Consider the following 26,548-nt stretch of genomic DNA (forward strand, 5'->3'; position numbering starts at 1 on the left):
GGCGTACCATGAGTGGGCCTGGTCTTGGGATTAGGGCGTGAAGCAGTAGCTGTTCGGTTAGGAGGTACTCCTGGAAAGCCAAGTTCTTTCAGAACCTGGCCATTGGCACTAGATAAGAAACTAATTCAGCCATGTAAAGTGCCAAGAAGAGAAACACATCATGATGGCTTTCTGGATGCTTGGTCCCCGTTTCAGCCTCACCAGGAACCACCCTCGGTTTAAGGGAAGCAAACAGAATTTCCAGCCAAGACATAGACAAACAAGACCTCTACAATATTTAATAAAATCATGTAAGTCTAGAGTTGGCAGGGACCCTGAGGGTCATCTATTCCAACCCCCTGCAATGCAGGAATCTCAACTGAAGCATCTGTGAAAGATGACCTTCCAACCTCTGCTTAAAAACCTCCAGTGAAGGAGAGTCCGCCATCTTCTGAGGGAGTCTATTGCACTGCCAAACAACCCATACCATTTAGGCCAGGGGTCAGCAAATAATAATAATAATAATAATAATAATAATAATAATAATAATAATAATAATAATAATAATTTATTTATACCCCGCCCATCTGGCTTAGTTTCCCCAGCCACTCTGGGCGGCTCCCAATCAAGTGTTAAAAACAGTACAGCATTAAATATTAAAAACCTCCCTAAACAGGGCTGCCTTCAGATGTCTTTTAAAGAGAAGATAACTGCTTATTTCCTTCACATCTGAAGGGAGGGCGTTCCACAGGGTGGGCGCCACTACCGAGAAGTCCCTCTGTCTGGTTCCCTGTAACCTCACTTCTCGCAGTGAGGGAACCGCCAGAAGGCCCTCGGCGCTGGATCTCAGTGTCCAGGCTGAACGATGAGGGTGGAGACGCTCCTTCAGGTATACAGGACCGAGGCCGTTTTCAGCAGGGGGCCAGTTCACTGTCCCTCACACCTTGTGGGAGGGGCAGACTATATTTTTTTTGGGGGGGATGAACAAATTCCTATGCCCCACAAATAACCCAGAGATGCATTTTTTTTTAAAGCACACATTCTACTCATGTAAAAACACCAGGCAGGCCCCACAAATAACCCAGAGATGCATTTTAAATAAAAGGACACATTCTACTCATGTAAAAACATGCTGATTCCCGACCGTCCATGGGCCAGATCTAGAAGGCGATTGGGTCGCATCCGGCCCCCGGGCCTTAGTTTGCCTACCCATGATTTAGGCGAAATCTCATTTTCTGTAACTTGAATCCCTTGCTTTGGGTCCTCCTCTCTGGAGCGGCAGAAAACAAGCTTGCTCCATCTTCCACTTGGCAGCCCTTTAGATATTTGAAGATGGCAGTCCTTTCTCCTCTCCGTTTCCTCTTAATTTAACGATATCATCTTGGCATGTTTTTGTGTGTGGCGGTGGGGGCGGGGGCTGGTCTATGTCTTATGCAGAACATAACAATGGGCTGTGGCGGCGGCAGGATTTTGCACTATAGCACTTCGGGCTTCAACCGTGTGCAGGGAAGGGAGCTTTATTTTTGCAGCAGTCCAGACAAAGAAGAAGAAGCAGCTTCCCGCATGTAGTAAACTAGCAAATCTTCACAAGAGTTACGCTAAATCACTTTCACCTTAGAAGTCCAAAACACTTCAAAATGATGAATTTCCTTCCTGCCATTGAAATTCAGCCTGCTCCACTGCCAAATTCTGCATAATGCATAGCTGAGTTCTGGGCCAGTTTTGAGGATACCTTTGCTAGGAGCAGAGCAACAGCTTCGCCCATAGCTGTCAACTTTTCCCTTTTCTTGCGAGGAATCCTATTCAGAATAAGGGAATTTCCCTTTAAAAAAGGGAAAGCTGTTGACAGCTATGGCTTCGCCATGGACTCCTCCCCCAGGGCATGTGGCTTCTGACATTTACAAAATGAAGAAGGAGAAGGAGAAGGAGAAGGAGAAGGAGAAGGAGAAGGAGAAGGAGAAGGAGAAGAAGAAGAAGAAGAAGAAGAAGAAGAAGAAGAAGAAGAAGAAGAAGAAGAAGAAGAGGAAGAAGCAGCAGCAGCAGCTCTGGGAATGTTCTGTGTTTCAGCATCCCCTGCCCACAATCAAAACACACAGTGTGGAAACGAAGGAGCAGATCAGGTCCTCTGCATGACCACCAATGGTGCAGTACAGTATGCTTGTGTGTGTGACATTTCTTATCAGCTCCTCTAGGGGGAACTGTGAGCGCATGGGTTCACCACAGTCCCCTTCTGATGGAGATACCGTATTTTTCGCCCATAAGGTGCACCTGACCATAAGGCGCACCTACTTTTTTTGGGGGGGGGGGGAATTCCAGGAAAAAAAATTCTTTAAAAGGAGCGCTGAGCAGAGCCTGTATGCATCCCAAGCTCTGCTCAGCGCTCCCTTTCACGAGCCGTGTGGAGCATGTGTGAGGCGCTTGCAGGCTTTTCCCCGAGGAGGGAGAAGGGCAGCCCGTCACTCCCTCCTCGGGGAAAAGTCCCCAAGAGCCACACACACACTCCGTGCAGCTCTTTAAAGGGAGCGCGGCTCTTGGGGGCTTTTGCGGGAGGTGGAGGAAGCGAGAGAGCCTTGCTCTGTCCCTTCCCCCACCTCCCACAAAAGCCAGGGATAGCTGCGCAAAGCCTCTCCAGAGCTTGCAGGGCTGGGGAATGCCCAGGTTTCCACCACCCCCAGCCCCAAAAACAGGTCGGGGAGCAGCAGAAAGGCTGTGGCAGCCTTCCCGCTGCTCCCAGAGCTTGCGGGGCTGGCGGGGGAAGCCTGAGTCCCCCCCCCCCCCAGCCCTAGGGACCACACACTTGCTCCATAAGACGCACAGACATTTCCCCACAGATTTTAAGAGGAAAAAGGTGCATCTTATGGAGGGGAAAATACGGTATATATACCTGAGACAGAACAGCTCCACCTGGATGCAAAGTCCTCTCCTGGGCTTGTACTCTGACATATTCACGTCAATTCTCTGCATGGATTTTCAACAAATGCCTTTGCCCATGCAAAAAGTGAACAAACTGGACCCTCAAACAAGATGAAGGACCAGAAATAAATATTTCACAGAATAAAAACAAGCACAAAAAGCATGCCGGAAAATCATACTAAGCATTTCAAAATTCCAGGTAATTTGCAGTGTCACTGATACCTCTGATTATTATTGTTGTTATTAAAAGGGGATTTCAAAAAAAACCCCACACCAAACCAAGAGAATTAATTTAAGACAAAGGCACACAGGTTTGTACAAAATTATTCCCATTCCAATAAATGTGGGAAGCCAACCTCGTAAAACTCATGCCAAGGTTAATACTATGGGACTCTGCTAATATTCAACCCCTTTGCGGCAACGCCTGCGACAGAATAAATCTAGTTCTCAGCTCCAATTTATGGCTCCGTGCAGAAACTTTCCTACTGGGGAATACATCTCCACTATCAACCGTAGATCATAATGAACAGGCCTGGAACACCTATGACAGAAAAAAGATTAATTCTAATAAGCTGGAAATCACCAGCAATCCTCGGGAACAGATTCATAATCTATTAGAGCAGGTGAGTGATTTAAGAAGGACTCCAGGCAGGCAGACATGAGGAGGAGGAGGAGGTGGCAGGAACGAAAGCCGGCACCACTTTGCAGTTGGTATGAGAGTGGAGTTTATTTTGACAGTCAGCAGAGCAAGCTAGATAAACATGTTGGGCATGGAATTTGTTTATTTTACGTTTGGTTATTATTATTGCATTTCGATCCCATCTTTCCTCCAAGGAGCGCAAGGTGGTTTACAAACTTCCACTTCCTAACCAACCTGTTGAGGAATGCATCTGTATGCTTTAAGTGTGACTCCTGCATTGCAGCGGGGTTAGTCTGGATGACCCTCAGGGTGCCCCCCAACTCTACAGTGCTATGATTCAATGGTTAGGCTGCAAGACACTGACGGACCCCAAATCACCCAGTAGGCTTCACCTGGCTGAGTAGGGATTTGAACTCTGTACGAGCAGAAATCCTGCCCAGAGGTGCAATTCGACACATTCAGCATCTTTTCTTAAGAAAGACTGGCATCTTCTAAATTGCTGCTGCCTGCTGACTTCAAGATACTTTATTAGCAGGTTTCCGATCTTGGGATAAAACAAGGCAGCTGGTGGTTTCTCCCCCTCAGTTCTCCCCCTGCAAAACCCCTTCCTTTACCTGCTATGTTTCCAGTCACCTCTCTCTACACACACAGATCCCAATGTCAGACATTTTTTGGGGGTGGGGGAATTGGTGGGATATGGGTAATAGGTGGCATGCATTACTGGGCTGCTAAAACACCACAGTACTTGTCGTATATGGCTGTGAAACACAGCCGGTGCCGTGCTGTAAGAGTTGGATGATTTAACCAAAGACTGACCTTCTTGCAGGGCTCTTAAAAAAAAAAAATGTATACTATGCAAGGCCCATTATGGCGGAATTGCTTTGGCCTCCCGGGGGAGCAAAAAAATGACCCACACTAACTTTTATTAGCAGAATTACTTCAAGGAAGAGAGCCTGCCATTTGCAAAGTCAAGGTTTTCTTTATAAAGGGGCCAAATCCTAAGTGACATGCAGTACATTCAGGCCACAAGGGCTGGAAGAACATCGGCCCCCCAAGGCACAAATAGTTTGGGAAGGACAATGCACCAGGCTTCTGCAAACCTCATTTAATATGAGCAGTGCTTTGGCACAGCTCTTGCTCAGTACAATAGGGCTTGTGCGGGAGAACTTCCTGAGGGCTGTTTCTTAAACGGGGACGGGTCAGTTTCATTTCTCATTTTTTTAATAATCAATTAACGTTCCGTAGTCCCAGAAAATTTTTTTTTCTTCAATTCCCCCTTTATAAAACTTAGGGGAATTTTCTCCTGACGTTAACACTTTTGCCTAACATTCACATTTTTGCAAACCATTCCCCCCCCCCAGCCTGAGGGAGAATCACATTCCCTGCAGTGCCAAAAAGCTCCCTGACATCCCCCCCCCAACCATTCTCCATCAATTTAGAAGGAAACACACTGCGCCTGAAGAATTGTGAAAAAGGAGAGGTCCTGGCGGTCAAACTCTCATGAGTGTACCTGTGCCCACCTTGCTTGCAGCGTGGCCAAAGCCTGCCCATGAGTGCCCGGAAATTGCATTCCACAAGCCATCTCTTCAGTACTTTCACTCTGTCTTCCCTGAAAACCCCACTGACATCCTCAGGTGGGTTTTCCTGTACCCACAGGGAAGCTGCCTTCTGTGTAACTTCACACAGTAAATTGCTGGGTTGTTTTCTCTCTCTTTTAAAGTGGAGTTATTTTACTTATTTACTTCTTACAAGCTATTTCCTTTATGAGTAATTATTAAGATGTTTCTAATTATAACTTAAATATCCACTGATACAGGATAAAGGAAGTCTTTTATTTGGTTGTTTGTACTGTTGTATGTTATGCTCATTGTATGTTACATTCACGTTTAATGAGGGTGGGTTTCTGTATTGGGGGGTGGGGGGTTTATGTTATGTTGTAAATAAAATTTCCAATAAAATAATAAAAATAAGAAATAAGAAAATAAAGTTGAGTTATTTTACTTTTAGGTGTGGAATTTTTTTGTTCTTAAGGTAAAAGGAAGGGCTTCCTTTAAAAACAGGCTGGAAGGAGAGGCAGGCAGGATGGGGAAAACATGCAAAAATAAAAAAGAGACAGAGATCTATTTGACCGGTGGCTGGAGAAGGTAGGTCTAATGCCACAGCTCACCTCCTCTGCCCGGCCCTCCACATACCTCTGCAGAAAAGCCATTTTCAGAGTGGCACCACACAGAGTCAGATTGTCCTTTTTGCAGCCATTATACACTGGTGGCCGAAATCATGGAAATCTTTTGGGGAAAAGTGTATTTGGCTACATTCAAATGAAGTAAAGCTACCGCATATCAGCCCAAGCAAGTTGTGCTTCCTTTTTCGGGTTATTCGGCTATAACTTTTGACAGAATACAGGTAACTGAACAAACTTTGTTGCATTTGTTGTTGTTTAGTCGTTTAGTCGTGTCCGACTCTTCATGACCCCATGGACCAGAGCACGCCAGGCACTCCTGTCTTCCACTGCCTCCCCCAGTTTGGTCAGACTCATGCTGGTAGCTTCGAGAACACTGTCCAACCATCTCATCCTCCCCTTCTCCTTGTGCCCTCCATCTTTCCCAACATCAGGGTCTTTTCCAGGGAGTCTTCTCTTCTCATGAGGTGGCCAAAGTATTGGAGCCTCAGCTTCAGGATCTGTCCTTCCAGGGAGCACTCAGGGCTGATTTCCTAAAGAATGGATAGGTTTGATCTTCTTGCAGTCCATGGGACTCTCAAGAGTCTCCTCCAGCACCATAATTCAAAAGCATGTTGCATTACGTTCTTCATTAAATTATCTTTCCATCGATATATAATTTTGTGGCATTACTCCCCCAAAAAATATATAATGGTGTTATGACCATCAAACCTCAGAAATATGCTTTTTCCAAAAGGCTTTGACAATTTTGGCCACTAGGGTAAGTTGAAAAAACAACAGCTTTTAGCCTTGCCCCCAGATTGTTTCAGAGGTGGGTCCAGAATGGGGTGGGTGGCCCCCAGAGTCAGAGAAGCACCCGCTTCTTATATACTGAATGGATATATAAGGGCATTAATGGCACTCCAGTCAGCCTGACACCTCTTCCTCTTCCTTTTGTTCATGCTGAATTGCCCCCCACCCCGCAAAGACCCGCTTTCTCAGCACGGCAGGCTCAAAGCTCAACTTAATTACTTCTAGGGAGACCCAGGTGCTCTTTTGAGCTTTCCAAGCAAATAAAAAGATTACAGAGAGATGAACTGGCTGTAAGATCATGGATGATTCATGGTAGCAGAACCCTTTAAAAAAAAATGAAAAGAAAAGAAAGACAGAAAAGAAAAGCGTTTCCTTTTCTCCAAATGGCTTCTAAATTAGGTGTGGTGTGGTTTTCAAGAGAGAGAGAGAGAGATAAAGAGAGAGAGAGAGAGGAATACCTGCATTGAACACCTTCCTGTATTTACTGGAGAGATGAGTCATTTAAAAATGACTAAAGTATCAAATGAACCATTGCAGCCCCCCTCTGATATCACAGCATCGATGGTTTTAAAGTATCGCACACCTGATGCTTCGGCACCGAAACAAGTTGCTTTCTGAGTTTTCTAGTTTTGATGGTGTTTTTGATTGCTTGTTTGCTCTCAAGCAAAAATTCCAGGGCTTGGGTGGCCCAACAGGCAAGAGATCAGAGGACTCTGCGAGGTCAGGGAATGGAAGAGAAACTAGTGGCACAGGAACAGGCAGGCTGGCCAATTCAAAGCCCTTAACTTGGGACCAGTTTACCTTATCCCAAGCGCTTGGATTTGTGGAACTGACACAGCTACAGGTGTCTCATAGTACACGTTCTGCAGTCGTAAGAAATTGATCTTTTAGTGAGGCAGAACTTGAACTTTGGAACTCCCTACTTATTGACATCAGGCAGATGCCTTCACTGAACTCCTTTTCTCACCTGTCAAAAATATTTTTACTTAGGCAAGCCTATCCAAATATGGGGGGAAAAGGTTTAATTTGGGTTTTAGCTTATTGCTGATTTTATTTTATTTTTTAATTTGATGTTTTGAATAGTTGTTTATAATTGTTTTTACTGGTAAATTTCTTTTTCTTTTTGTAAACCACCATGTGGTTTTGTTTCTATCCTTTTACAATCAAGCAACACAGAAATGAAATAAACAAATACTTTTTTTTGAAAACTGCAAAATGCAGAAAAGTGCAAAAAAAAAAAAAAAAAAATCCAAGGGAAATTCCAGAGAAACTGCACTCCTTTCACCCACAATTTGCTTTGGTGTGAATATGAAAAATAAAACAACGGTCAGCCCTCCAGCCATCTGCTCTTTTTGCTGAATCGTGTGAAGGTACAAAAAAATTATTTATTTATCGCAAGCATTTGTACCCCACTCTTCAAATAAAAAGGCTCCAATTAAGGTAGTCCATGCCTTACAATCTAAAAATCATGGCACACAAGGAAAAAGGGAAGAGGAGGGAAGAGGAAACTTAGCTCATCAGACTGAGGCATTGTGTGCTAGAACTATGACTAAAATTCTTTCTGCACAATTTTGGACAATATGCCCGGAAACCGAAGATCAGATGGATCTGCTAAGGAAACTGGGAAGAATTACCAGTAAGTACAGTAAAATTAACTCCAGTGACAAAAGATGGAGGGGAAAAAATGAATGCTATAAGGAGTTGGCATTTTGTAACTCGCTATATTAAAAAAGAGTTAGAAATCTCAGCAAAAGGAACAGGTTATTTGTTTCACTAGGAAAGAGGGAGAGAGAAGAGAAATGTATTTTTCTTGTTTTGAACTATGATTGGGTCATAAATTAAAGTTTAATAATAATGTTTCACACTTAATGCTTCTTATTAATTGATTAAATGAAGAGGATTTTAATTAAATATATCAAATGTATGTAAATACTTCCTAACAACATCTGCAGAATTACATTATTTCTAATTTTGTATTTTCTATTTTTAATTCACTTTTCCAATTACTGACGAATAATACTGTGAAAGAGGTTGATTTGCAAATAATTTTAAAAAGGGAATATAGGGGGGAATTTACACCCCCCACACACCAAATTGAGAAGCAGTGGGCTAGTACTTTAACCTCCCCATAACTGTCTCACTCCTTTGACACCCAATTCATCACTGCTCTGCATTTGAGGGCCTTCTGCAGATTCTATCTTGCCAGGAGATCTCTTCCACACAATATAGGAATCTACGTTATGCCCTTTGGAATTCCCTCCTCTTAAATATTAGACAGGCTCCATTCTAGTACTACTACTTATTATTACTATAAATAAGTCCTGTCCATAGCATTTCAACACAACACCAAAGACTGGACGATAACACACCTGTCTACTGTCAGGCCTAGTAAAGTTCTGCAATCCTAAGCATGCTAATTGTCAAAAGACTATCTAAGGCCAACTTTATTGCAAAAGGGATCCTACAAACCAAGCAGGACAGAATATTAATAGGGATTACTCGCAGGTATGTGGGTACAGGATCAACCCATTTAAGGACAAATTGGGGCTCCCTGAGGGAACACAAACAATGGCTAAGGAAGTTTGCAAATCTCTTCTTTTCCTTCCTCATTCTTCAACAAACAAGGCTGGCTACAGTAGCAGAACTTTGTCTCCACAATTGATGGAGAACTCGTGGTTTCTGGAGGCAGTGCTAGCGATCCATCTCTGTGGGAACCTTTTCCCATCTTTAAAGGTTTCTGGAATTACTGCTTTGTGCACAACATAAGCAGCTGTATACGTATGTATGTAGGTACAAAGAAATTGGATTCTAAGCGATGAAAGGCGCGGAGGCCATTTGCAAACCGCTCTCTTGCTTTTTGCTGACTTAAACTGCACCATAGATCATTCTGATGGAAAGGAGGCGTATGAATATTTCAAATCAGTAAATAAATAAACACGGCAAAAAAAAAAAAAAACCCAGCTCACCGATTCGTAAGAATTTAGGAAATAATACGAAGGCATATCCAGCAAAGAGCTAACTGGGGGAAATGAGTGCAGTCAGCACACCAGATAAGACAAGTGAAGATTTCACCACGGTAAATATTTTAAAGACTGCAAAGGCGTAAAGAAAACCCGGAGCCCGCCAAACTAGGCCTGTCAAACAAGGTTGTATAAACCGGGGGGGGGGGGGTGATCAGGAATTGATGGGGTGGCAGAATGGAATCCTTCAAAACAACAAGCTAATTTCAGGGCTAGGAATTTGCATGTGTGAAGGTGCAAAAGCATAAAGATGTTCGCAGATAGTTCCACTCTGCTACAGTCTGTGTCCAAGGTGCTGTTGCCAGGCAAGAAACGCAAACACCAGCAACCTCTCTCTCTCCCCCCCAGATTTCTTGAGTTCTGCCTCCGTTTATCATAAACAATGACCTCTTGTTTGTGATGGTTTAATGGAGTGGCATAAAACTAGGGCGATGTTGATGTACATTTATTACGATAAATTCACTGTTAAAGTGATTGAGCGCCTTTCACTCGTAGGATCATTGAAGAGTTTATGAGGCAAAAATCTAGACCTTGGCATTTATTAGCTCAGGGGATGGCTATGACCAAGTTAACAGAAGGAATCTTCAAGTCGCAATAATATTGAAAAATGTCAAAAAAACACACCCCATCACCAGCCCAGAGATCTGATTGAATACAACATATTCTTCTCATTATTAGCTCCACATATTGCTATCTGCTTCATTTTCTAACTCAGCTCTTATGACTGTGTGTGTACACACACACACACACACACACACACACACACACACACACATCTCTTTTCTTCCATTTCTTTAGAAGCTTCCAGGAGGAATAAGGCTATCAATGGCTACTAACCATGACAGAAAACGATAGCTCTGTTAATTTGAAAAAATGAAAATTAGGAAGCTCCTCATTAGAATGGAAACGGGACTTCACTTCCATCCCTTTATGCCAGATATACCCACTCAAGCAGTTTGATATGTAAACTGTGTTATTTTTATTGTTGTTAGCTGCTCTGAGCCCGGCTTCAGCTGGGGAGGGTGGGATATAAATAAAAAATTATTATCGTTATTATTATTGATCTGGTGTGCCACATAATATTTGTTCTGCATTTGTAATAACTGTATGTCAGTAGCTATACTTTGGAACTCCCTTCCTGTTAATATCAGGCAGGTGCCTTTACCGTACTCCTTTTGGAACCTGCTGAAAACATTTGTTTAGACAAAATACTCGAAAGTGGATGCAAGTTTTGGTTCATTTTGGTTTATTGTTATTTTAACTTTTTGAAAGTCTTAAATGATTGCTACTAATACTCCTAATGGATAATTTTATTGCTTCATCAACATCTTTGAGGCTCTTGTGTTCTTGTTTTTAACAATCTAGCAGGGTACAAATGAAATGAAATGAAATAAATCCCCAAATTACAGCTACTGAAGGAGGGGGAAGAGGGGTTTTCTTCTTCTTCATTGTTGGCTAGGAAGAAGCAGTCGTGTCAGCCTTTGGTCATATACAGTTTGCTTTTGAGGAACCAGGGGATGCGGGTGGCGCTGTGGTCTAAACCAGTGTTTCCCAACCACTGTTCCGTGGCACACTAGTGTGCCGCGAGATGTTGCCTGGTGTGCCGTGAGATGTTGCCTGGAGGGAGGCGGGCGAGTCGGGCGGCGAGAGGCGGGGCAGCGACGGCGAGGAGAGGCCGCCCAGCGCGGGGCTCTCGCCGTCTGCCTGCCTGGCTGCCTGCGAGCTCGGCGGGCAGCGCCTCCGTCCGCAGCGCCCGCCTCGTGGCTCTCATTCCCTGCCCCTGCCAAAGCTCACCCAGCCAAGCAGCGCTCTCCTTCCTGCCTCGCTTTGCTGCCTCCTCCCCCCCCACCCCCAAAGCTTGGAGGTTCCCCGGCAAGGGGGAGGAAAAAAAATTGAAACTTACACTTTCGTGCGTCCCTCCCGGCGTGACGCTGCGTGCTGACGTCACGGGGCTGTAATGGTGGTGTGCCTCGAGATTTTTTTCATCAAACAAGTGTGCCTTTGCCCAAAAAAGGTTGGGAAACACTGGTCTAAACCACTGAGCCTAGGGCTTGCTGATCAGAAGGTCGGTGGTTCGAATCCCCGCGACAGGGTGAGCTCCTGTTGCTCTGTCCCAGCTCCTGCCAGCCTAGCAGTTCAAAAGCACGTCAAAGTGCAAGTAGATAAATAGGTAAGGTAAACGGCGGGAAGGTAAACGGCATTTCTGTGTGCTGCTCTGGTTCGCCAGAAGCGGCTTAGTCATGCTGGCCACATGACCCCGAAGCTGTACGCTGGCTCCCTCGGCCAATAGAGCTAGATGAACACTGCAACCTCAGAGTCGTCCGTGACTGGACTTAACAGTCAGGGGTCCCTTTACCTTTACCTTTGAGGAACCAACACTGCTTTTAAAACTAGCACTGTCTAGCAAGTGCCTGTCTGCTTTCCTTGCTAGTTCTAAATGCTTCTGCTGAATTGCTGGTTGATGTGAAAGCATATCTTTGATTCAGCCTCCAGTACAGGAGCTCAAACCTAGGACCGTTGTACCTATGGGACTGCCTCTCCTGGTATGCCCCAAGGAGGACCTTAAGGTCCATAAATAGCAACACCCTAGAGGTCCTAGGCCCTAAGGAAGTTAGATTAGCCTCAACCAGAGCCAGGGCCTTTTCAACACTGGCTCCAGCTCTGCCTCATGAGACCAGGGCCCTGCAGGATCTGATTTCTTTCCGCAGGGCCTGTAAGATGGAGTTGTTCTGCCTGGCTTTTGGCTTGAAGTCAATTTGATTCCCTCCCCCCCTTTCTTTTTCCTTTCTCCTCCTGTGATGAGGCTGCATTTTAACATTTTAATGTTGTATTTTAATCTTGTTTTTAAGTTGTATTCATTCAACTTGTTTTCATTATTGCTTGTTAGCAGCCCTGAGCCTGGCCTTGGCTGGGGAGGGCGGGGTATAAATAAAATTTACTATTATTATTATTATTAGATGCCCAGAACCAACAGTTAAACAATCTTACTGGAGGGGACCTGGGAGTAAAGGCAGGGGACACATTTCTGGCCAGTGGTCCAAATATGACCCTCTAAGCTTCTCCCCCAGGCCACACCCCTCATGGCCCCCAAGTATTTTGGCCTAGCTGGAATGTGCCCTTGAGCTCTGCCTGGATGGACAGAGAGGCACGCAGGGAGGTATGTAGAAACTATTTAATTTTGTTTGTTGCTCCACACACTTTTGCCACACACCACAGGCCTGTGTTGCCCAGGATGTTCCTTACCTCGTTTCTCCCTGAAACCTTGGGGGTCTGATTCAGTCTAAAGTCCCTTGCATTGCTCTGAGCTTCCTAAAAGACAATACAGGGCCAGATGGACGCATGGTCTACTTTGGGATAATGAGGAAGCTTTGTTAATCCAGTGGGACTCATACAAAGAACAGCTGCAGCACTTCCATGGCCTCACTGTGTAGAGAAGTCATCAAGGGGCACCTTCACTGCAAAGCTGATTAAAAAAAAGGATATTGCAAGCCAAGGAGCAGATAATTTTCTTTATTAATAATTAAACCTGGAGAGCGGATAACGTCCCCTTCTTGATTCTAGTATAAATGTGTCACTGTGAAATATGTGAAGATTTACCAGATGCATGTAAAAATGCTCAACCATCAGTTTCAGAATGGAACCACTTCCATTCTCCTTGTCTTCTCTGATCTGCTCCTTTACTAAATATACAGTCGTACCTTGGATCCCAAACACCTTGCGAGTTGAACGTTTTGGCTTCCAAACATCGCAAACCCAGAAGTGAGTGTTCAGGTTTGCAAACGTTCTTTGGAACCCAAACATCCGACGCTGGTTCCACGGCTTCCCATTGGCTGCAGGAGCTTCCGGCAGCCAATCGGAAGCTGTGCCTTGGCTTCCGAACATTTTGGAAGTCTAACGGACTTCTGGAACAGATTCCGTTCGATTTCCAAGGTACGACTGTAGATTCTAAAGAGGTGGCAGGATGCTGATGTATGCATTCTGCGACTCAGGTTTTCATCTAACATCCTTTGAAAGTTAGAAGTATTTGTTGCACCTGGAAAACTCCCTCCACCACCTTTTGCAGGATTTTCAGAGCCAGACTTCCAGCTTCTGGAGACAGCCTCCAATTCATGACAGGCATGCCTTCAACCCATGGAAAGTCTTGTGGAGGGGATGGCTCAGGAAAAGGTGCATGGTCCTGCTCTATGGTTGTTGTTAATAATAATAATAATAATAATAATAATAATAATAATAATAATATACCCCAGGCATCTGGCTATTCTGGGTGGTTTCCAGCACACATTATTGGTTATTGCATGCTTGTGAATACTCCCAATCGAGGCAACAGTGGTTAAAGGTCTACTTTTGCAATCAGCACTCCAAGGGGTTTATCAGAAGTTTCTAGCTTACCATTCTTTTGCTTGTTTGATGTTCTGCACCCAGGCCCCAAAGTGCCCCAGAGTTCATCTTGCAAGCCCATCCAGCCCTGCATTCTGTTTTCGCAGTGGTCAGCCATATGTTCATGGGAAGCCCACCAGCACAAACTATTGTTGATTTCCCAACCCCCCCCCCCATTCCTAAGGGACTCTTCTCTAGCCTTTGCATGGGTTGGGGTTTGGGGCTTAAAAAGATGCCAAAACGATGAGCAGGGGTAGGAGACCATCCTGCTGCTATCCCTCATCCCTGCTGGGCAGGTATGCTAATGACTGCTGCCCTCTGGTGTCTTACGTACTGACATACATCGAAACACAAATACACTTTGGCTCGCTGCTGCCTCTGGAAGCCAAATCCTGTGTTGGCCTAATGTGAACAGGCAATTATCTCTCTCTATCGCTCTCTCTCTATATATATATATCATCTATCTATCCTGAAATAATAATGCATAAGATAAAGAAATAATACAAAATAGTCATATCGTTGTTTTTAGCTACCTTATATCTGACCTATCTAGATGTACATACATGGCTAAATAAGAGAAACGGGAGGGAAATGATAATAAGTGTGTGTGTGTGTGTGTGTGTGTGTGTGTAGTATATAATCACAATGTTCCTGATAAAGCACATGGTTCTACCTTTTCTTGCATATTCTTGTTCCAGCACATTAAGAAGCAGGATGTTTCTAACGAAGTAGCTTAGCAGAGAAAGGCCCCTGAAACTGAGATTGCCCCAGATAAATCAAGATCACTAGAGAATGTGATCCAAAATAACTGGTCAGAAGAAGTGTGCATGCACACGAAAGCTCATACCAAGAACTAACTTAGTTGGTCTTTAAGGTGCTACTTTAAGGAATTTTTTTTATTTTGGTCATTTGGAGTACCACTTACCTGTAGATACACATAGCCCAAACATTTGTGTTGAACGGCAGTGGCTTCAGAAAGCAAAGGTTTTCCAGCAAAGGTCAAGAAATGTACAACTAAGGCATTTCAACTTAAACTCCGTCCCATCTATACCCTGAAGACTGAACCGCAAGGCCCATTTACTTTGAAGCAGGGATGGGTGTTTGTTTTTTCCTATCCCTTGTAGGCAAACTTCCAGGGTAGGAGTTGGCTGTATGCATGCTAGTAGTGGGTGGAGCCTGAGGCAAAAGTGGGCGGAACAGCAGTGGATGTGATCCTTACCTTTGTGTGGCTGGAATGCAAGCTATTGTAGAAAAGTCAAAGGTCCACCCCCCTGCAACCTTCTATTCTTGCAAGCAAGAGGCATTATCACAGTCCAAAGAATCGTTTCCCAGCAAAGTTGAGAGCGCTAGAGGCGGGTCCAGAGCAGGGCTGCAAAGGCATGTAGCTTGAGCAACTAAAAGTGTCCACCCAAAGAAATGAACCAAGCAATCCAACACACCTCACTGCAAATCTCCAAAGCATCCCGTTATTAACCCGCCCATCAATTATTGCCGAACGAAGCTTGCAAACCGAATGCAAGGTAAAGGTAAACGGTAAAGGACCCCTGGGCGGTTAAGTCCAGTCAAATTTGACTCTGGGGTGCAGCACTCATCTCCGCTTTCAGGCCAAGGGAGCTGGCGTTCGTCTGCAGACCACTTTCCCAGGTCATGTGGCCAGCGTGACTAAACCACTTCTGGCGCAACGGGACACTGTGACAGAAACCAGAGCAAATGGAAACACTGTTTACCTACCTGCCGAAGTGGTACCTATTTTGTCAGGCATGTGCCCCCCCCCCGAGCACAGGGGAAGAGTCATCCTCAGAAATTGAGCTAAGCGAGCAAGGGGCCGACTCTACAGATGAGAGCTGTGTGTCAGAGTTTAGAGAGAACAGCCCGGCCCCTAAGAAGCTGTTAGTTAGCTCCCAAGGAGAGGGAGAGTTGGAAGTCAGCCCAATTGTTGCCAGGCAACTAGCAGATAAGCCAGAGTCTGAGGCTGTGTCTTCTGTGAGTGAGGAGGAGACAGTCCAGCAGTTCAGTTCCCATACTAGGAGACTGGAGAAGCTCAGAGAACAATTGAAGGGAAGGAGAAGAAAGGCGGATTTTGGCGTTCTTGTTGGGGGAGGGATGATGAGTCAAAATGAGCAACTACTGTTAGTGAGAGCACGCAGGAAGGCCGTGCTCTGGATGTGTTTTTTCTTGTAAACAAACTTGCATAAAACTGACGGAGAGTCGCTGCTTATCGGGCTGCTTGCCTGCCAGAGATTGTTATATATCTATCTACTTGCACTGGTATGCTTTCAAACTGCTAGGTTGGCAGGAGCTGGGAAAAACAACGGGAACTCGCCCTGTCGCATGGATTCGAACTGCTGACCTTACGATCAGGAAGCTCAAGAGGCTCAGTGGTTTAGACCACAGTGCCACCCGCATCCCAGTACATTGTAAACGTACTGATGAGAGAGACAGACAGAGAGAGAACCAAACCAAGCAAGCCAATTCTTAATTGAAGGTGTGTTGTACTCAGCCATACCCTCTGAGGGGGTCAAATGCAGCTAACCACACCTCTTCAACCCACTCACAACTTTAACTTCAATGTAGTAATTCTCTCAAGAGCTGGCATTCTGCAATGCCTCATTCGGCGAGGTTCCTCTTGCAACTTGGGAAAGCTTTTATCCTCCAGATTCATGGAGGAGAAGCCAGCCAGTGGTTCTAGCTGTTGTAGAACATAGAAAGACCACCTTCATGGCAACACGAGAAAAGGCCTTTTCTGCGGTGGCTCCCCATTTCTGGAATACTTTTCCCAAGGAGGCTCTCCTTGCGCCTTCATTACATATCTTTAGGTGTCAGATGAAAACATTCCTCTGCTCCCAGGCCTTTGACTGATTAAATGATCTATGGCCTTTATTTTGCTTGTTACTATGGCCTTTTAAATGTGTTTGTGGGAGGGGAATTTTTGTTGTTGTTGTTGTTATGTATTTTGTATTTTCATTTTGTATTCTTATGGCGTAAACTGCCCAGTGATCTTCAGATGAAGGGATATATATGTGTGTGTATGCGCCACATATACTTTTGCCTCCAGCAAAGATCTTCTTTGGATCTCATGCTCCTAAGTGTATGAGCACTGAAAGGCAGGCTAGCATGGTGTGGTTCATTCTCGCCTGACTGAGGTTACAACAAAGGAGAGGTCCAGCATCTAGCAGGTCACAGGACATGGCCCAGGTGGGAAGAGGAAGGCTGCACGGGTGAGGAGAAGGAGCCGTGACTTTTACAGCAAGGGATACAGTTTCCAAGCAGACTTGGCAGAGCAACAAAAAACTTCATAACCACACAGCATTCAGAATCCCAGATCTGTAATGGATAACTGAGACACCGGATGTTAAAGTGAGCAGAAGCTTAAAAAGAAGACTGTGACACATAAAATAGGACACCTAGCCACATAGTCAACAGAAACAGTGGGATAGTCTTCCATTTTATGGTATGTGGCTACTGACAGTGTGTTTGGAGGTTTGAAGTTTTGCAGACTTGCTGGAAAACAAGAAATAACTTTAGTAAAAAGTCTAGCTCGGGCATTTAAAATAAATAAATGCCCTGGTTGTGTGTGTGTGTGTGTGTGTGAGAGAGAGAGAGAGAGAGAGAGAGAGAGAGAGATCTTTTATATAAATAACCATAAGAGATTTAAATTATCTTTCTTTAAATGAGAACTGTGATCTTTAATTGAATTCAATAGCCCTGCAAATGGACCAAATAATCTCTAATTGATTAGATCATTTACTCCTTATCAGCTCATTTTCTCCTTAAACTTGCATTTGCTTGTACCGGCGTTAACTTTCTTCCATTAGTAGTTAATATTCAATTGCCTGTTTTTTTCTTCATGCCACTAATTAATTAAAAGCGGGAGGAAAAGGTAACTTTCCTCCTTTTAGTACCGCAGAAAGTTCCAGAGTCAAACATTCCTCCATTTTTTGACAGGAATTGAGGGCATTCCCCCTCCCCCCTTAAAGAACAGAAGTGAAAAGGAAAGTGAGCAGATCTAGGACATAAAGGCAAAGCCATCTTTAAAAGCAGGTTTCCCGCAAGGCAGTGGCCCCCTCCTGCAAGGGGCTGGGCCCTCTTGACGTCAATGGGAGATGAAAGTGCTCTTTGCAGGACTGGGCAGCACAGCGTTGAGCCATTGCTAGAAGCCAGAGCAGCTCTTGCTGGCATAAAAGGAATTTACCATTTTTTGTTGCTGGCATCCGTCCGTCTTGAGAGACGACGGCGTGTGCTGCCAGGGGTGAAGTCAACCTGCTGCATTAGCAACACTGAAGTGACCTACCTCCCTGGGGCACAAGCCTAGGCAGTGTGTTTGGAGATCCTGGGCTGACCAGACGACAAGACCCTCCTCTCGGCCTCCCTGTATTATTACTACTACTACTACTGAGGTAAGGTGAAGGACCCCTGGACGGTTAAGTCCAGTCAAAGGCGACTATGGGGTTGCGGAACTCATTTTGCTTTCAGGCCAAGGGAGCCAGTGTTTGTCCACAGACAGCTTTCCGGGTCATGTGACCAGCATGACTAAACCACTTCTGGCACAACGGAACACCGTGACAGAAACCAGAGCTCATGGAAACACCTTTTACCTTCCTGCCACAGCAGTACCTATTTATCTACTTGCACTGGTGTGATTTCAAACTGCTAGGTTGGCAGGACTACTGCTACTACTACTACAGTCGTACCTCGGAAGTCTAATGGAATCTGTTCTAGAAGTTCGTTCGACTTCCAAAACTTTCAGAAACCAAGGCTCGGCTTCCAATTAGCTGCAGTAAGCTCCTGCAGCCAACTGGAAGCCGTGGAACCCGCGCCAGACATTCGGGTTCAAAAGAACATTCGCAAACCGGAACACTCACTTCTGAGTTTGCGGCGTTCGGGAGGCAAAGCATTCGACTACCAAGGCGTTCAACTTCCAAGGTACGGCTGTAGTAGCAACAGCAATAAAGTGGTGCCTAATTATGCTGATGGAATAGTTCACAGCCAAAGTGAGATTCAGCAGTTTTGCACATCTGAATTTGCCTAGTGAGTCTAACAAGAGATGCTTGCTGGCAAATGCCGTTGCTCATGTGGTAATGAAGGAGCCCAACAGCCTCTATAAATCAAAGAATGTGATGAAAACAAGAGAAATGAAAAATAAAGGATCAGGGGGCACAAATCCTGCAGGATATTATGACTGTCACTGGTCACTCCCTGCCCCCCCAAGAACCTGGGAACTGTAGTTTACTCCTCACAGCTACAACTGCCAGTACCCTTAACAAAGTACAGATTAACTGTATGGTATGGATGTGACCATAGAGCTTTGTTTTATATATCTGTATTTTTTATACTTTTCCATCACAATTTTTCGCATTTCAATCAATATAACCAGACATTCATAATCATCAGCTTCCCTCTCCCACCTTCCATGGTTCTGTTTATTTATCCATTTACAACTGCATGTTCTAATTACTCCATATGTTTTATTTTTCTGCTTACTCCCTATATCTTCAATACCTGAAACTGCTGAATTTACTCCCACCCTGCTAATGTTTTTAATTCATTTAACACAATTCTTTGTATATTCTGCAAACATTTTCCATTCTTCCTTAAAGACTCCATCTTCCCGATCTCTTATTCTACTAGTTAGATTTGCAAATTCCATATATCCCATCAATTTCATCTGCCACTCCTCCTTTGTTGGTATAATTTTCTCTCTCCATTTCTGAACATAGATCACTAGGGCTGCTGTGGTTGCGTATAAATGCTTTTGATATGTGGGGGCATCCATTCCTATGTGGATTTTGCCTACACATAGTCAAAACAACACCATCCACCTCACATCAGAGGCATGAGGAGACCCCAAGGTTGGCAGCAGTACAGTGTTATTTAAGAAGATGAAGAAACCCTAAGCACAGTAAAATCGCAAACAGCTCAGTGTGGAGTAAAGATACTCAGTGGACAAAGAATGCTGCGTGTCTGTTGGTGAAGGGGGGAAATACATACACACAACAAGAACTAGTGGCCCGGAATGCAAGGGAGTATCCTCAAAAAGCATATGACTGGCTGGAGTGGGAGCATGCCACACTGCAACATTTGGTTGCTGGGTTTTTGCATGTGTCTGTTGGTGGCAAACTGAAATTTAATCACAGTGATCATCTGAGGATTCTAACAGATTACCTATACAAGGGAAATGGCACTGGCAAGATGGAATGGTACTGAACTGAGCCCATTCAAAACTGGCCCCAACGCTTTAGAGGGTCCAAGAGGTGATATGAACATTTGTATCCAGAGCCTCCCTGTCAATGCCATCATTGTACCTCATTAAACTCTGTTTGAGAACCCACACCTTATTGTAAAGCATTTGTTTCAATGGACATCATATCTTGAACAATCTCCAGGCAGACAACCTCAGATAACTAGGTTGGGTAGGAAATAGGACTGAAACAATGGAAAAACACTACCAGATTGGAGACGGCTGTTGACTGAATGAATCGCTAGCCTGACTTGGTATATAGCAGGTTCTAACACAGTTAGAATTAACAGGACCAGATAGGCTCTTAATTTCTAAATCAGCCCAACATTTGCTAAATTAGTCAAGTTTACCTAATTATAGTCTAAGGCCTGTATCTCTATTATGTTCACCAAGCCACCGAGAAACACACCTGATATGTCTACTTCTAGGACAGATGTTGTGTAACATACAATTTGTGGCGCCCCTATCAGTGGTGTGCCAAAAGTCAGTGATGAAACTCAGCTGAATAACCTTTTTCTACACGGTCTTGTCACAGCTGGTATAAGCCACAGTATGGAAAGAAGTATCTCCACTCAGACATTTGCTTGGATATTCACATGGTCACAGCACCCACATATTCACCGTATGTGCAGGACGAAGACACTGTGGTCAATACAACTTGAGACCTCCTATCTATGCCAAAAAGTTGTTCTACCTGTAAGAGGAGATGCTTGCAGAAAATCCAGAAAAACGTAAAAATAAAAGACAATTGCAAAACATTCCATCATGGTTGACTAACCCACAATTTCAGTATCTGTGCTGTCAAACAGGATGCAGATACCAAGGTCAATGCTATCCCTATCTATGGATAGCCCTGATGACCATCACCTTACATCTTCACAAAAGGTGTTTGACCTGTGAAAGCAGGCATTTGCGGAAACTCCAGAGAAGAAATGTAAAAAGAAAAGAAAACCCAAACATCGAGAAATTCCATCATGGCTGACTAACCTGACCAATGGGCTCTTTTGTTGGTGGCTTTCCTCTTCTAGCTGTGCTTGTCGCCAGAGTGGTGGTGGTTTCCATGACTGACGTGGACATCTCAGACTGCATTGCAGTTGCGGTTGACTCAGTTGTCATAGAGGAAGGCACTTCACCAACGAGTCTCACGTTCCCTTCTATCACTATGTTGGTGTCGCTCTCAGCGGCCATGTTGAGGACTTTCAAGCCATTGTAGTAGAGTCCAGAAAGCTGCCCCTGAAATGGGTGGCCCCGCTCCTTGCCTCCAATTTTTATTGTCGCTTGGCTATTGAAGATTGTGAGCTGACGCCCTGCAAAGATAGTATTACATACATGCAAAAAATGTTGATTGCGAACACTACACTCTTAAACAGAGGATGATTTTTAAACAGATTGTTATGGGGTGGAGGATGAGAGCAATAAACTATAAGAAAGGAACTTTGCTCATAATTCATTGCTTTTTTAATGAGGTGTCCATGGAATGCAGAATTGTCAATCTATGTATGTAATTTCTAAAATTTATGTTGGGTTTGCTTTTCGCTTGAAAGGCCAATTGGGAATTTTTTTTTGTCTATTTTCTACAGACTACTTCCTCACCCATTCTTTTTATCATGATCATTATTATTTTGGTCCAAACTTTAGAGGTGTGTGTGTGTGTATTTGTAGGTCAGATTTCTGATTGCCGGTTCTATCAGGCAAAACATGCAAAACTGCAAGGATTGCAAATACTTATGTATTACATTTCTCTCACACAAGCATTCATCTACGTAGATCTACGTAATATGTAAATATGCCAATATTCCAGGTCACACGCAATCATAGTTTAGTGCTATGTGGACAACCCAGCACAAGTTCCAAGTGAAGCATCAGGCTCATGCATTTGCCCTTCCACACCTCTCCTTTCTGCGCACGACAAAGGAAGGCGAGTTTTTCCAAGTTTAGTTTTGCTTTCAAAGAACCTCCGCTTTGCATTATGTAGAAATCAGGAATCCTTGTTTAATGCAAACAACAGTTCCTCAAACAAGCCAGAACCATAAGCAATGGTTTGGAGTTGGCCTGTTTACAAACCAACCAGGCTGTTTGACATAAGGATCCCTAGTTTGTATGTAACGCTAAGCCAAGGTTCCTTAAGAGAGAAAGTAAACATAGAAAAAGTCTAGCTTTCCATCCATGCAGGAAGTGGTGGGCAAAGTTTGTAAACCTGATGCCCTGATTGGGCTTGTGGAGGTTCATCCATGTGGCACTAAGCCACAGTTTAGTGTTACATGCAAATGTCGTCACTTCGTTTAATGAATCCTAACATTTAAAAAATTATCATTAAACACAAGCATTCATAGATCTATCCTATTCATTTGTAAGGCTATCTGCTCCTGAATCTCCCTGTAAATTCATACATGAATTTCCTACACACACACACACACACACACACACACACACACACACACTGAAGAGGCATGAGATACATACAGTATACTGAGCATTTCAGAAACAAACAAAAAATGCTAAAGAAAGAGAGAGAGAGAGAGAGATGTCTGATTGTCTTTCAGCAAGGCTACTGACGAAAAGAAAAAGTAAGAAAATTAAAAGAAACAAAAACGTTTTGGATGTAAAAAGTAAGTTTAAGGAATGAAACATATATCAATGAAGAGTCATGTCACATTGCTATTGAAAACAGAAATCCTCACCAATGCAAGCTCATTATTATTATTATTGTTATTCATAAACATAATATTCTCTTTTGCAGATTGGTTTCTGCTCATAATAAAAGCATGCACACAACTTTAAGCTCTTTTAATTAGTGTTTGTTCCAAAATCCCCTTTGAATGTAGCCAACGTTAAAGGGACTTCATCTCATTTGGCAATCATATTGCCCACTATTTAATATCACCTACAGTTTAAACAATGATTTTTTTTTTTGCTTTGTTTCTTTCAGGACCGTAATGAAGATCTCATAACTACATACAGATACATACATATATATATATATAAATATATATAAATATAAATATATTTAGTTAATAATTTAGATGATGGAACATGTCATATAATCTATGAATGATTTATCAGTTTTGGTTAATGCTTGCTATGAGTACCTTCATAGATTGAGTTAGTGGATTATATTTAACAGTCCCTTTAACCTTAAGTTAACAGGGTAAGATTATTAAACAGGCGATACCACTAAAATGTATATAGAAATTATTATATACACGGTATGCAAATATTTACTCTACAGTTTACTGTTTAAAATTTGTTTTTAATTTAGTTTTACCGAAAAATTTATTGTTTTATGTTTATTGGTGTTACAATGAAGCACTACTCGGTTATGTTCAAATTATTTTTTATTTGAAGTTTTAATCAATGTTTTTACCTTTGTCGAGTAGCCATTCATCAACTACTCGACCAAGCCGATATGGAATTCGCTGTCTAGCAATCGCCAGGCGCTCGTTATCATTGTTTCCTTTAAAGTTTAAAGAGACATTTCATTGGTTAAAATCTGTAAGGTCAAAGGTTAAAAGTTAATACTTAAAGCTTGAGCTATACAGTTGCCACATGATTATTATTTTTTTTGGAAAAAATTTGGAATGTTTTAAAAAGCTCTACCTAGAACATTTCATGGTTCAGACTCGCCATTCATTCATTTATTTTATTTTAGCAAACAAAATTATTCCTATGTTAATTGAAAATTAGAAATCTGCATTTGAGCTAGGTTATTAAAACTTAAGTTATAGACAGACCCCAAAAAAACAAATTTAAACATCAAACACTAGCTTTACAAAAAGAATGTTCATTGACCTCAGGGTTTTGTCTTTTTTTGTTGGTTTGTTTGTTTTGATGTTTCTTATTAACTAGTTAAAACAGGTTCAGGTGAAACAGGTTTAATTTTGCAAAATACCTCTTGCTCCAACCTCTTACTCCGGGTTAGTCATTTAAAGAAGAAGAACATTACAACGCTTAACCATCGTCAAGGACACACTTACGTCTGAGATCTAGAAAGCGATCTGACATAATTTATATCCTAGTCAGGAAAAAATACATTTTTAAAATTCTCTAGCTTCCAAATCAATTAATTCCAAAGGCTTCAAATATACTGAACAGGTAGCAGAAGGAAAACAAGAACAAGAACACATCAGGTTATTAACTGCTTGGATATCATTGTGGAATGTAAAGAATCAGTTTCCTCATAGATCACCAAGGCTTTGACAAAAGTAACACCAGAAACGATGGTTTAAATGTAAATAGAAATCTTGATAGTGAAAAGGTTAGTCACACTGAACCACACAACGTAATGTGCATCTACTCAGCAATACTTTTGATTCAGGCTAAGACTGCAATCCTATTCACACGTATCCAGGAGTAAATTCCACTGAAAACAATGGAACTCACATCTGAGTAGAGATGCGCAGGATTGCACGGTTAAGTCAGACCGAAATCCAATGGATAAGAGAGTTGTTAAGTTGTGCTGATTTCAGAGGGAATTAACCTTAACTCTTTAGAATGGGGTCCTTGAAGTGCACAGAGATTATAAACATTCCCATTACTTTATAAGCTGTGATACACAAACCACTTGAGGTCACTGAATCTGTGTCAGCTGTTTTATGCTTTACGTTTAACAGAGAAGATTAAGCCAGAGGTTTGGTGACACTGACGATATGAGAGAGGGGTAGTCATGGATGCCTGCAGGAAACAGGTCAATGATGCTTATTCCTCCGCAAGTTGAATGTGCAGTTTGATTCTCTGCTTTACATTAATGATAGGTGAGAATACTTCTTTCAAAAAGCTCTTAAAATGGTTGGAGGCATCAGCGTTCCTGAATATCAGTTGCTGGAAACCACCGGAGGAGAGACCAATGTGGTTGACCAACGTGAGAAGAGCATGCTGGACTCAATGATCCAGCAGGCTCTTCATATGTTCAGGTTCTGGCAAAAAAAATATGCCATGCCTGGTTCACCCAGGAACAAACATGGAAGCTTTCTGAGAATACCACCTCATAGAGGCAATATCATGTGGCAGACAGTATTTGAAAATAAGTTATGGCTGAGTTGATATTTGCCCCTCCATTTGCAGATGACCAACAAAGTGAAGCATTCTGGGAGGTTTTCTTTTTAGGATGCTTGCCTATGCTGGCAGTGGTTCTTCTGTATCTCCTACTACCTAGGAATGAAATCACATGATAGTGTTGTAGCAACATTTCCGGTGGGATCTGGGTGGGTGTGGCAGCTACCAGCAATGGGCCACCAGGAGATGCAGTGCTGTTCCAAAATGGCGGCATGAATGAAAAATGGGGAGCTGGTGACAACATAAGCTTTTTCTCAACCCTTCTTCACCATGTAGACCTTTTGACTCAGCTGTAGAAGAAACTCCCTCTGTGCTTCTGGAGATTTTTTAACTATTCCATCCCCAACTCTCTCCCCCCCCCCCCAGACATTTGCAACTCTGAAGAGAACATGAATTAACTGGCACCAGACATACATTCACCATTCATTATGTGGAGCAGCTTCTGTATTCTTCAGAAGTGGTTACCAGTTCTGAACCTTATGTGATGCAAGGCAAGGGCCTGGGAAAACTGACCCCAAAGAGAGGACCGGCAGCCCTAGTAGAAACTTTTGTTCCGCATGTCTAGTCTCAACCTGATTTGGAACCTCTAATCATTCTTCTCTGTCACTGAAGTCCCACACTGGTCACTCTCAATCAAATTTGAAATGGTTTAGAAATACGCATGCAAATTATACACAGTTAAAAACCACTTTATTCTGTTGTTCTATTTCTTGAACTGGCCTTCTGACTTGTAGAAGCAAAAATGCAGAATTCCTTCCCCCGACTTTGAAAGTTTATAGATTTGGAGCACAGTGTGGTTTCGGTAAATCTGAATCTAATCATCGGTGTTTTATTTACTTCTAAAGGTCTCTTTCAGAAACTATTCCTGCTAAAACTCTATGCTTTGTGGGAGTTTAGGAACTTCAGTGGCTTCCTATAAGATTCGAAAATCTGCAAATTACATTTCATTCCGTCTACCGCAATCTTGCACCACTGGGAGCTAAAAAGCTAATGGAAAGTGCAGAAATTGCCAGTTGATTTGTAAAGGTCACACACATATAATAATTTTTGATTACTTTGACTCATCTCTCAAAAGAGTATGTGTGAGGAAATTGTGTCCGGATTGTAACACAAAGAGGTTTATTCAGGTTCTTGCAGCTGATTATACCAATGGTAAAGCTTTGGGGGAACAGAATCATACAGATTTTTTTAAAAACCCATATGCATAATCCATCCCATGGATATGCAGCCCAATATGCACAGAGGGACTGAATATATAGAATGTTTCTTCCTCCATCAGCGCACATGAGAAGCACATTGACATCATCCAGAGTGGGAGTCTTCACATCTCCTGTCTTCGCATCGATTCATCCACCTCC

General features: G+C 43.1%; 1 protein-coding gene across 33 annotated transcripts in view; it reads right to left on the reverse strand.

Annotated features, from left to right (window-relative positions):
• The window catches only part of NRXN1 (neurexin 1), a 1,024,248-nt gene that overhangs the window by 96,154 nt on the left and 901,546 nt on the right, over window positions 1-26,548 (reverse strand). For 20 of the 33 annotated variants that reach the window (XM_081188372.1, XM_081188367.1, XM_081188360.1 and 17 more), the window contains 2 exons: window positions 23,503-23,592; window positions 21,126-21,445 (listed from right to left, as the gene is read on the reverse strand). In XM_081188372.1, coding sequence (XP_081044498.1) covers window positions 21,126-21,445; window positions 23,503-23,592 — 410 coding nt within the window. The remainder of the gene's footprint in view (window positions 1-21,125; window positions 21,446-23,502; window positions 23,593-26,548) is intronic. The other 13 variants (XM_081188376.1, XM_081188368.1, XM_081188365.1 and 10 more) reach the window with 1 other exon arrangement.

This window comes from Podarcis bocagei (assembly GCF_964188305.1).
Source record: "Podarcis bocagei genome assembly, chromosome: 3".
Lineage (NCBI taxonomy): Eukaryota > Metazoa > Chordata > Lepidosauria > Squamata > Lacertidae > Podarcis > Podarcis bocagei.